At 33.1% G+C, this 12,649-nt stretch overlaps 1 protein-coding gene across 1 annotated transcript; it reads left to right on the forward strand.

Moving 5' to 3' along the window:
• The first annotated feature begins 10,040 nt into the window (after positions 1-10,040).
• LOC132278660 (galactan beta-1,4-galactosyltransferase GALS1) lies at positions 10,041-12,351 on the forward strand. The gene is made up of 2 exons (XM_059780504.1): positions 10,041-11,282; positions 11,560-12,351. Exons 1-2 carry the CDS (start codon positions 10,156-10,158, stop codon positions 11,906-11,908), a joined length of 1,476 nt encoding a protein of 491 aa, XP_059636487.1. The 5' UTR covers positions 10,041-10,155; the 3' UTR covers positions 11,909-12,351.
• Positions 12,352-12,649: the final 298 nt, after the last annotated feature.

Raw genomic sequence — 12,649 nt, forward strand, 5'->3', positions numbered from 1 at the left:
TTTTAATATCAATATAAAAATACAATCACATTAATTTTCAACTGCAAATATACATACATACATATATACAAATGTATGTATATTTGTATGTATGTATATTTGCAATTGCAAATTAATGTGATTGTATTTTTATATTGATATTAAAATCTATTATGGTCTTCAATTATGTATGTATATTTGCAATTGCAAATTAATGTGATTGTATTTTTATATTGATATTAAAATCTATTATGGTCTTCAATTTTTTGGTGAAATTTGGTGTAGAATATGGTTGTGGAGAAAAAAATACTATGTATGTATGTATGTATGTATATTTGCAATTGCAAATTAATATGATTGTATTTTTATATTGATATTAAAATCTATTATGGTCTTCAATTTTTTGGTGAAATTTGGTGTAGAATATGGTTGTGGAGAAAAAAAGGGAAGCTTTTGAAAAAAAATTCTCCTCATTTGTTACAACATTCATAACCTCACCAAATTTATTCTTTTAACCAATGCCATTAAATCATATTCACCACATTTATTCTTCTATTCTAACTCCCTTAAATTTGATTCACAACATGTTTATTCTTCAACTCAACACTTTAAAAGTGATTTTCACCACATCTATTATTCAACTTAATGTTCTTAAATTTTGTTCTCTCTTGTATATTCTTTTAACTCAATAATCCTTAAATCTGATTCTAACTACATATATTATGTAACTCGCCCTTAAATCTAGTTTTCACAATAATTATTATTCAATTCAACTCCTTTAAATCTTATTTTCACAACGTTTATTCTTCAACTCAACGCCCTTAAATCTGACCCTCAACACATTTATTCTTCATTTTAATGCCCTTAAATTTGGTTCTCACCTTATTTACTATTCAACTCAATACTCTTAAATCTTATTATCTGGTTCTTATCACATTTATTCTTCAACTCAACCACACTTAAATCTTCTTCCGACACCTTTATTATTCAACTCAAAGCCCTAAAATCTTCTTCTCACCTTTATAGTTAAAGAATAAAGATGTTAAGAAAGAAAGGTCCTGAATTCAAATTTAAAGAACCTAAATTGTCACGACTCACCTCAACCCATGTAACCACACTCTGGTCTTATCTAGGTGCTCATAGTTTTCATCGAAAGTTTCTACACATATGAATGCCAAGAACTTCTCCTCAAGCGATGTGTAACATCATAATAATATATGATCATAAAACATTTACAAGGTTCGAGTTTTTGAAAGAGTTATATTGTTAAAATCAATAAGATACGTATCACAAAGTATATATCTAAAGCAAAAGGGGTATTGGGTTGGTTGGTTTATAATTTTTTTTGAAAAAGAGTGGTAAACCCCATCCATTTTTAATGCTTGAACCATTATATGAAATGAGTTGATAAATTAAGCATATATAGATCAATATAACCTAAGGGAAGATCATATTATTATGCATATAATATAGTATGTCATGGGACAACCACCATGCCCATATATGTTCTTTCCCAAAGAGTGTGTATCCACTTAACAGAAACGACTCTCTTTGGACTTGTTTGGGGGGGGGGGGGGGTGATGGAAGATGAGCAGTTGGTGATGTCCATGGAGGGGATGGTTCTTGAGAGATGGAGGAGATAAGGCACAGAAGTCATTCAGCTGAAAGTCACATTGTTGGCATGCGAATCTCCTGCCGGCACCACGCTCCTTGCAGCCGGAGCACGTAAAGGGATCCGGGGTTTCAACTTCTTCCAGGGAATGAGGGTGACTTGAGTGAAGTATTTCCTCTCCCTGGTTGGGTGGAGGAGAGGAAGGGAATTCAATGGAATTGAAGGGCTTCTTTGGGACATGGTTGGCACTCTCTCTCTCTCTCTGTGATTCCCAACTCCGATGGGATTGGTGGTAGTGCAATTTGCAAACTTGGAATATTATTTACGTTGGAAAAGCTGGCACTGTTTTGAGGCCACGCAGAAAGATAGATTTGCATGTGCTTGTTTTACTTTTAAAAATAGGAAAGAAAATCTAGAATAGTTACAAATAAAAATGAAATGAAATCATTATTTATCATTCTTATATGACAGATCGAAATATCATGATACATGTGTTTGTGTTTCCACTAAATTAATTTATACGGTAGATACCACTACTTGATGCAATTCTAGAATTTGGGCAATCATATATGAAAACATTTGTTTAAATTTATGTGTATAAAAAATCAGTTTCAGCAAATAATATGAAAAAGTAAAGTTTATATTCCATTCACAATGTCTGATACATTTTCCCTAGAGAAACCAATATATAAACCTCACTTTCAAATACATTGTCCTATCTGAAATGAATATAAATTTCACTTTGTGATATTATTTGTTCAAATTGATTCCTAGAACTTTGTTATGACCAATGTGAACATTCTGCTAATACATTGTCCTAAAATATGTGAGACAATATAAACCTTACTTTGTGATGCTATTTGTTCAAAGTGATTTTTACACAACTTTGTTTTGATCACTATGAACCGGCATAACACATAAAATAAACACAAAAAACACGAGAGAAAAGGAAAGCATTATCATAGTTGTTACTTGTTGGACTATTGTTATTCATTAGAAATTTAGAATTGCATCAAAGATGGATGGTAATTATTTTATATGATTGCTCCACGTCAAACGATCCAACGTATGATCCCACTGTCATGAATACTAATATTTTACCTCTTTTGGCACAACACATCGAATGATCCAACATGTGATTGATCAACCGCTGTCATGAATTATAATGTTTTACCTTAATTTTACTGGATGATGCATGAATATATTTAATTAAGAGCAAAGGATGAAATATATTTTTATGTCCAAAGACTTCTTACTAGCTTTATGGTTTATAAATGTGCCTTGTTAAGCAAACAAGAGAATAAAGAAAGAGAATTCAACGGAAGTTGGAGCACAGACCATTACTTGCTCAAAAGTCTAAGGTTTTATATGCTTTTGTCTTTAAAGTAGTGATATTTACGCCCAACACTTTTACTAAATTATCTAACTTAATAATTTTTAATTGGTTATTTATACCAAATACAACTAAGTGGAAGGCTCCATTTTCTTATTTGTTATATAATTAGTCAATTAAAAAAGTATGTCTAATAATTCACTATAACTATTGAGTGCAAGAATTATTTCCCTTTTTCTTTATTTGATTGTGGCCGATTAATTATTTTGATGTGATAAATACTTCAGAATTCAAGCTTGTTTTCAAACCAAGTTCTTCCTTTTATGGTTCATAAAGTGTGTGACACCAATCCACATCTTTTGGGAGGATTATTATTCGATTTAAAGTGCAAAACCAAAGAAATTGTTGCACCCCTTTTTCTTTTGGGTTAAAAGTCCTTAAGATTCATGATAGATTAACTTAATATCGAGCTATTTCTCTGTTGTTAGTTGTAAAGTAATCTACACAAAACAATATATATGTATATATAGTGATGCAACTTTTTCAATCTCTTGACTTGGGGTGTGGGTCACTGATGCCCAATTATTTGGTGTGTATTTCAAGTGATTCCCATTACTAGGACTTTCTTGGCATACCATTTACACCAATAGTACACAAAAGAAAGTGGAAAAAAAAAAAGATAGAGATTCTATTTAAACTCTTTCATCAATATAACTAAATCTGTAAACATTATTTAAAGATGAATTTTTTGTGGGCTTTGTTGGTAAAATTATTTATTATTCAGGCTCGATCATTATGGACTTTCTGCATTTTTCAGTCTCCTTCACTTTGAAGTAAATGCAACGAGCTTTGGCATGTAGGATTGAGATCAAATTCAATGAGGGCCGCCCACTAATTTTAAGTGTCTTCTTGCAACACAACAACAATTGACCGCATCAATCGTTTCACTTTATATGTCAATCATGATTTTTCGTTACCCTTTTCGGTTAAGTGTCAAATATGAAATTAATGTTGTAAATAAAAAATTTATTTTTTTATTTTATAAATAAATCTATCTGTCATAGTTTAGTTGAAAAAACAAAACAAAACAAAAAGACATTGGTCCATGATACTATTGGGGAGTACTTCTCACGAAAGGACTTGTCGGGTTAACCTTGGGCCTTCTATCTAGGCCGTCCATTGGGCATTATATAAGAAGTGAATCCGGCCCAGAAGGTTTATTATTTTTGAAAGATAAATAAGGCCCAAGATGTAAAAAGACCTACAGAAAACAACTTTTAGGCCCATTCTAAATTGAAAAGAACAGCCTACCGACACTGTCGGTTGTCGGTCCGACATTGCTGACACCGTCGGTCCGACGAACCTACACCAAGAACTATAGGATTTCTATTTTGCTTTTAACCATATTTCCTTTATTTATTTGTGTTTTGACGGTGAAGAGTGGAATAACACATCATTATCAGTTGTTGGGTCCATTGATTATGTTAAGGACCAGGAGACTAATGCCCAATTCTTTGTGGTATTAAAAATAATGTTGCAAATATGTCAAACAACAAATTCATTGCATCAACAATATTCACTAGTCTTTGTCCACTAAGGGTTAGTTAATTCACGTGAAGTATCTTTTTAAGGAAGGTCGAAAGTTCTACAAGTCTACCACGAAATATATGATCAGTGTATATATAAATATACACACACACATAGTCTTAGCTTGGTCATTAAAAATTTAAGAGTATGACCTAATGTACCTTCTCAAGTGTGAAGGCTGGTGATTGTCAGATTAAAGTCTTGGTTGTCTGAGTTACTTGCTATGGTTTTTTTTTTTTAAAAAAAAAACTACAGATGGAAAAAAAGAAAAATTAAATAGTAGTAATAAAAAGCTATTGCCCAACTCATTCTAAATAAAATCCAATGTTTCTTTCATCCCAAGCCCAATACATATAAGAAATTAGAGTATAAGAAATTATTATATTATTCGGGACTACATGATCTCCCAATCACATGCGATACATAAAAACAAAAATTAATAATCAAAATAAAAAAAAAAAAAAAAAAAAATTCAACAATAACATACGTGATTGCCTTGAATCAAGTAGAAATTCAGCTTGGTACAAGTAAATAATTCTCCACGAAATTAGGTTTTCTGATATGTACACGCGTTATACCAACCATTAACATAAAACACATATTGCGAAATGAGTTCCAACCCGAATTTCAGTAGCAACAACATAAGTATTTTAACGGTCATATGTTCCACTAAATATGGTAGATAAAAATATAAATCCAGGTCTCTTTCATGTGACGCCCAATATATAAGCTGTCATTTTCTTTCAAATTGAAGTGTTTGGTCAAACGTTTTGTGCACCGCTAATTCAATCCAACCGAAAGGCTTGAGATGACAACTCATATTCTCAACATAAGCAATCAATGAAAAGCGTACGCCTAAATCATATAACTCTCTATTATACTACCTTTTATATACAAATGAATAATGCAATATATATATATATATTTAGTAATATGGGTGGTGCTAGCTTCTAACCATAGAAAACCGGAAAAGCACAAAATCAAGTAGCTGACAAACCCTCATTTTAAGAATATTTGGATTTTACATTACTTGAGAAACCACTTTGCGTCCGAGTACAGGACTGCATTTCATAGTAAATTCGGAGATTACGATGCAAAATTTGAAAATTGAATGTATTATATTGTATCTATGTTAGTGAGATCATCCTCATTTGCATAAAATAATAAGTTACCGAAGTTCTACCATAATTTTCGCATTAGAAAAGTTAAGGATATATGTAATTTAACTCTCTTAAAATAATTCTTAAAAAATATGAAAATTGAAAATAGAGGGGAAAAAAACAAAAAACAAAAAAAAAAAACAATTCTTGGTTAATTTATTTTCAAACACATTTAAAAAATATATATATTGATCCTAAAGAGTTTTCAAATTATTCATTATTATTTTTATTATCTTAACTCAATTCAACCAATTTTTGGAAAATAAGCACTACCACAAAACTCTTTTTGCCATATATTTATATATTTCTTCTCTTTACATACATGACTAAATAATTATGTGAAATACTCGTGTTCCACTTAATATAATACTTCAGCAAAGATATAAATATGTGTCCGACTCTTTTGATTAGACATGTACTTACAATAATTTAATTTTATTATATAATCATTTCAAAACGAGTAAAATACTTTTGTTAGACATTATATGTTACATAAAAATATTATTTAATAACATGTTACAAAAAAATTTCACATCTAACATGTGGTGTAACATCTTTGGATTGTGAATTTGCTATGAGTGGATGCAAGAGCACCAACAAGTTAGTAACATGAAGTGGTTCAAACATATCTGGGCCTAACGGATCAGTCATTCCGGATTCGGTGGCCCATTCAACTCCAAATATGCCGCTGATTATACTACAATTATTTCACCACCAAAAGCCAAGACACTGCAATTTCTTGGACACAACACTACTTTACTATTTTATATATTTTTTACATTTAAAAAAAAAAAACCACAAAACTTTATTAGTTTTCTAATCCGGAAATAAAATTTACACTGAAAAAAGAAGATTATCGAATGAATTGTTTTATTATTTTAATTGTATCTGCATTGAAGGAGCTGTTCCTCACTAATAACACAAGAAGATTCGTTTGTGCTGTTAGTGTTGTATGGACGTTTCTTGGAAAGCTGTCCCCAAATTGCATTATAGTATAATATAATAATGAGTAGTATTTTATAATGAGGTTGGACTTGGACTTTACTGTAGTTGACATTGGCTCTACTTTCAATTACAAGTTTACAACATTTCACAAGTGACAAGTACCGGGCAAATTATATCTTATATTAAAATGGTTTTATTATAAAAATTGAAAAATAAAAAATCAACTCAAGTTGTCTTTTAAGTTAAATAATATGCGCCAATCGAGTTAAGACAAAAGAAAAACAACCTATAAGTTTGACTTACGCAACGTGAATGAAATTTTAACCAAATTTTATTAATAGTGGATTATATAAATGTCTTTATTTTATTTATTAAGTGATTAGTGGTTTAGTATTATAAGGGTCATTTATCTCATATCGGATTCAGATGAAAAAGTAATTCAATATAAATGAGTGGATATGCAGCACTATCCAACAATTCAAATTTTTAAATAAATAGACAAGCGTTCACCTATAATTAATATATATATATATATATATATATATATATATATATATATATATCTCTTTATTTTATGCATAATTATAATAATAAAAGCTCATGAAAGGTTTATTGTGGTGGCACTTTAATATGGATTTTTTTTATAATATAATTTAGGAGAAATTTAGGATGTGTGCATTTCCAGCATAATGGTCAATTGGATCAAAGTGCAAAATAACTTGATAGTTGAGTGATTTAGTATCTTTGATGAATTTTAAAGTGTTAGATTTCGACTCTTTGTATCTATTAAATTTAATTTTTAATATTTTTTGTCTTTGAAAAAAAAAAAAAAAAAAAAAAAAAAGTTGGTTGGATCAAATTATTTCTTTTCATCAATTTTTGGGTTCAAGTTACATGAAATTGAAATTGGTAAAATTAGAAAATAAATAAATAAATTGAATTAAATTTTTCTTTAATTTTAATTTCAAAATTCTAATTCTATATGGTGGAACCCAACCTAATAGTGATCTTATTATATAATTTACTATTGACACAAAAAAACAATTATTTTTTATTAAACTATAAACTCATTTATTTAAACTAAAGTAGTGGAATACCGACACTGTTCTTTTTCTCTCTCTCTTTTTAATTTTTTTTTTTTTTTAATTCACAATGTTTATTAACACGATAATCGGTGTCGGCCAAGAGAACCTGTTTTGAATATAATTGTCCATGGCTTTGGTTTTTTTAGTTTATTTTGGTCAACATTTTCACTTGACGTATGGTAATATTTTCCTATTCAATGAGCTGATAAATTTTACTTACCGTTTACTCTGCCATGCCTGGTTCAAGTGCTGTTGTACCATGCTTGGTTCAAGTTCTTAAATTATATAACATTAAGTTCCAATTTCTTATTTTATATTTAATCTTTGATGATAAACCAGAGGCGAACACATAAATTTTTCTTCTTTTCAAAAATAAAAATAATTATATTAACATCACATTTGTGTTGAATTTATTTCACAAACTAAAGTTAATCATGACAAGGAAAAAATATATATATAAAATTAAAATCATGACAAGGAAAAATATATATATATAATTAAAATCATGACATGCAACTGATTAAGATTCAAAGAATTTCGTGATGGATAAATAATTGTAAAGTCTAAAACTAAACTTTAGTCTAGGAGTCTCAATCAATTTGATGAAATGAATAAAAGGATAAATTTCATTTCTCTGATCTTATTCACTTCATCTAATAAATAGAAATATATAAGTCTAAAGTTTCTCAGTTCGAGTTTGACCTAGTCAATTCATTTTTGCTTTTATGATAATTCATTTTTATTCATGAACAACAAAATGTAATTGGTCTAAAATGTTAAAATCTTAGATATATGCATGCATATGTTTTAACATTTCTGACCATCCCATGAAGAAATTGATTCATCACTTCACTAATAACAAAATAATCACCTTCATTCAAGTTATTGTATATGAAATTGACTAAAATGTAATGAATAAGTTGGAAGAAAAAGGGTTATTTATACCGACCTCTCCTATAGTTTGTCATAATTACAAACAACACTCTTCTTGTTTCGAAAATTACGCGAACCTCCCCTACTTTTAAAAAAATCCTACACGGATCTCTCTTATGTGTGACGGACCGTTAAATACACTAACGGACCTATCAAAATTACTGAAATACCCTCAACTTTCAATAATAAATGACTTAAATACCCCTGTGTGTGTGTATATATATTAATGAAATTGATGTTAAAAATGAGTCACTTATCATCAGTCAGCCCAACCCCCAAAGCATTTCTATTAATGGTCCCAAACAACCACTTCACGTCTATTTTCCGCATTGAATCATTTAATTTGTGCCCGACTCAAGTGAAAAATTGTCGCAGTTTCAATTTGGGCTTCACAAGTTTCAGTTTGGGCACGTTTCAATCCGGTGAGATCGAGCAACAATTTTAGAGACCCAATTCAAAAGCACAGAGCATCAGTGGATTTCATTGGTTTCAATCTAATGGTAGGCATCCTCCGGAGGTGTTATACATAATTTATACACACACACACACACACACACACACACACAAAAGCTTATAATGAGGAATAAGGAATACAACTCACAGAAATCAAAACACAGGTACAGACACGTAACGGAGAAGATGAGGGTATTTTGGAAATTTTATTTAATTAATACATGACATCAACATCTAATATATAATATCAAGTATATATGATATAGGTAAGGGTATTTTCGGCATTTCATGAAAAATAGTAGCTAATGTCATCATTTTTCGTCGTTAACTCTCACAGAAGGGAGGTCCGTGTAGGATATTTTCAAAAGTAGGGGAGTTCCGCGTAATTTCTGAAATAAGAAGGATGCCGCCTGTAATTATGGCAAACCATATGAGAGGTCTATGTAAATTACCCGAAGAAAAAATATAAAAAGATAATATTTAGGGTCTGTTTAGAATGTGTTATGATATTATTTTTTTGATATTGGCTTCTAAATTTAGGTCAATATCATGTTTGGAACGGTTAATATTGATTTAGAATAATTCATAACAAATCAGATCTTTTGACCCAAATTCATATTACCAAATTTGTGATAGGTGTGTTTTCAACTTTTGATACTGCAGTATAAGACTAAAACTTATTTATAAATTTTCCAAAATAAATTTAAAGTTTCAATTTCTATGTAAAAATACTCTTACAACAGAAACCAATTATTTTAATATCAACCAAAAATATATATAACGCCCCCAAAACGCTTAACTTACCTTTAATAACTAATTTTATTATTAATTTTGTTGCTTTCCTTTTTTTAATATTACAATGGCATAAGTGGCAATTTCGTAATTTGAAAGAGATCTGAATCCAATATTTAAAGTCGAACCATCACAAGAAAAAGCCCTAGAAGAGAGGAAGGCGTGTGAGGAAATCACATTGACCACACTGTCGGTCTGACTTCTATCTCTTTCTTCGCTGATAAAGAACCACAGCTGTTTCAGTGACCTCACAAATCGCCGCCGGAATCCAAAAAAATGAGGAAGGACGGTTCGCCGGCCACCGCCTCCGGCAACCCAGTCGGCAAGCTATTCCTCTGCTTCGAAAACAAGCCCTTAGTCGCCACATTGCTCGCCGTAACACTCGTCATGGTCATCTGGAATCTTCAACCTTACTATGACAACATCCTTTCCTCCACCAGCCGCTGCGCCGCCGCCACCACCACCGTCGTCCTAAACGCCACTGCCGCTACTTCCTTGCCTATTACAGCCACCGCCTTGGCTGAGAAAAAGCTCCTAACCCCCATAACCACCGACCCCAACAAGCGCCTCTTCCGCACCTACGGCAACGCCGCCGCTCTCTTTGTCCAAATGGGCGCCTATCGCGGCGGTCCCCGTACTTTCTCCGTCGTGGGTCTCGCCTCAAAACCCATTCACGTCTATGGCCGTCCGTGGTACAAATGTGAGTGGATCTCCAACAACGGGACTTCAATCAAAGCCAAGGCCTTCAAAATGCTTCCCGATTGGGGCTATGGACGTGTTTACACTGTCGTCGTCGTCAACTGTACCTTCGCCGTGAACCCGAACGAGGACAATTCTGGCGGGAAGCTCATTCTGTACGCCTACTACGGCGAGTCGCCGAAGAGATACGAGAAGATCACAGCGTTGGAGGAAGCACCCAACACGTATAACGAGTCCAAGTACCACCCACCATATCAGTACGAGTACATGTACTGTGGGTCGTCCTTGTATGGGAATCTGAGCGCTGCGAGAATCAGGGAATGGATTGCGTACCACGCCTGGTTCTTCGGACCCAGTTCGCATTTCGTGTTCCACGACGCCGGAGGAGTCTCGCCGGAGGTGATGGCGGTTCTCGAGCCGTGGGTCAGAGCTGGGAGGGTTACGGTTCAGGACATCCGAGGCCAGGCGGAGTTCGATGGCTACTACTACAACCAGTTCCTGGTGGTGAACGATTGCCTCCACCGCTACCGACACGCCGCCAATTGGACATTCTACTTCGATGTGGATGAATATATATTCCTTCCAGATGGGAACACTCTTGAGTCGGTTCTAAACGAGTTCTCAAATGTGACTCAGTTCACAATTGAGCAAAATGCCATGTCCAGTGTGCTCTGCCTCAACGATTCCACTCAGGACTATCCGAGGTATATCCACTTTATTCCTACTTTAATTATTCTTTTAAATTCGAACAATTTTGGTCTCAATTGTGATAGACAATGACTTTCACTCATTTTTCAACTTAATTTGTAGCAAAAAAAAAGACGTTTTACTTAAATTATCTGTTCTTAGATTGAGATTGATGTATTCATATGGTTATATAATGCAAATACCAAATTCATCACCAATTACTTGTGTTTCCTCTGTGATTTGGGTATATTGTGGATGGGTTGTGTTTAAATGGTGAATTTGATTAATTTTCAGGCAATGGGGGTTTGAGAAGCTGCTGTTCAGGGACTCCCGTACGAAGATCCGGCGAGATCGGAAATACGCAATTCAGGCGAAGAACGCATTCGCGACGGGGGTGCACATGTCGGAGAATGTGGTCGGCGGTACATTGCACAAGACGGAGACGAAGATCAGATACTACCATTACCACAACTCCATCACTGTCCACACTGAACTTTGCCGCCAATTCGTGCCAAAGGAGGGTGTGACCTGGTTAGATAAGCTCCCTTTTGTGTACGATGACAACATGAAGAAGATCGCCAAAACAATCAAGCAATTCGAGCTCAATACAATTGGATCCACCGCCGTACATGTTCATTCTTAACAGTAAATCTTCAATTCTCTTTTCTTTATACTTTTTCTTTTTCAAGGAAAGTTACTATTACCACCACTCATGAAGAAGAGGAGGAGAGAGAGAGAGAGAGAGAGAGAGAGAGAGTGAGTGAGTGAGTACGGATTGCTGGTTGCTGAAGGGTCACTCTTCCACCACCTCCTCGCCGGGCTCTGACCCACCGACGGACCCCAGTAATCTTTGGCATTAGTGGTGGGAGAGAGTAATTAATGATGGATTAAAAATGAGGTGGGCAGTGTTACTTTTGTTTGTCTTTGTAAAGATGACTGTTGTATTGTTTGTTACTTCGTTTTATTCCTTTCTTTTTCTTTTTTTTTTTCTTCTATTATTTATATATATTGAATTAAGTTTAAGTATAAATATAGTTTACAATGTGAAGATGGAAATTCTATAAAATTTATATTTTTCTTGATTTAGTTGAGACTGGGAATAATATTAGTTGATGTTAGCTTTACTTAAATCAGAATGAGAATTGATGATGAATGGTGGCATGTGATTTTAATCATTGATTACTATATGCTTTTTATTGTATAAATAAAGAAGGGACAAAGAGATGCTGTTTGATGAATGATGAATGCACACGTCTTTTTCTGGTGACCACTTTCTTTCTAATGGGGTACTCATAAAAAGAGTAGCAACCACTGAATCCTATGGAGTGGTCCCCACTGCCAAGCCATTTCCACTAACAAACACCGTCTAGGTAGGGATGGCAAC

Source organism: Cornus florida, unplaced genomic scaffold (genome assembly GCF_030987335.1).
Source record: "Cornus florida cultivar Cherokee Brave unplaced genomic scaffold, ASM3098733v1 CherokeeBrave_3.0.0_Hap2_Chr10, whole genome shotgun sequence".
In the NCBI taxonomy this organism is placed as follows: Eukaryota; Viridiplantae; Streptophyta; class Magnoliopsida; order Cornales; family Cornaceae; genus Cornus; species Cornus florida.

What these genes read in the sequence shown, in the direction of transcription:
- LOC132278660 (XM_059780504.1), top strand. Translation starts at nt 10,156, where the DNA reads ATGAGGAAGGACGGTTCGCCGGCCACCGCCTCCGGCAACCCAGTCGGC. An exon ending in TCCACTCAGGACTATCCGAG is followed by an intron (nt 11,283 to 11,559) that starts GTATATCCACTT and finishes ATTAATTTTCAG; the next exon opens with GCAATGGGGGTTTGAGAAGC.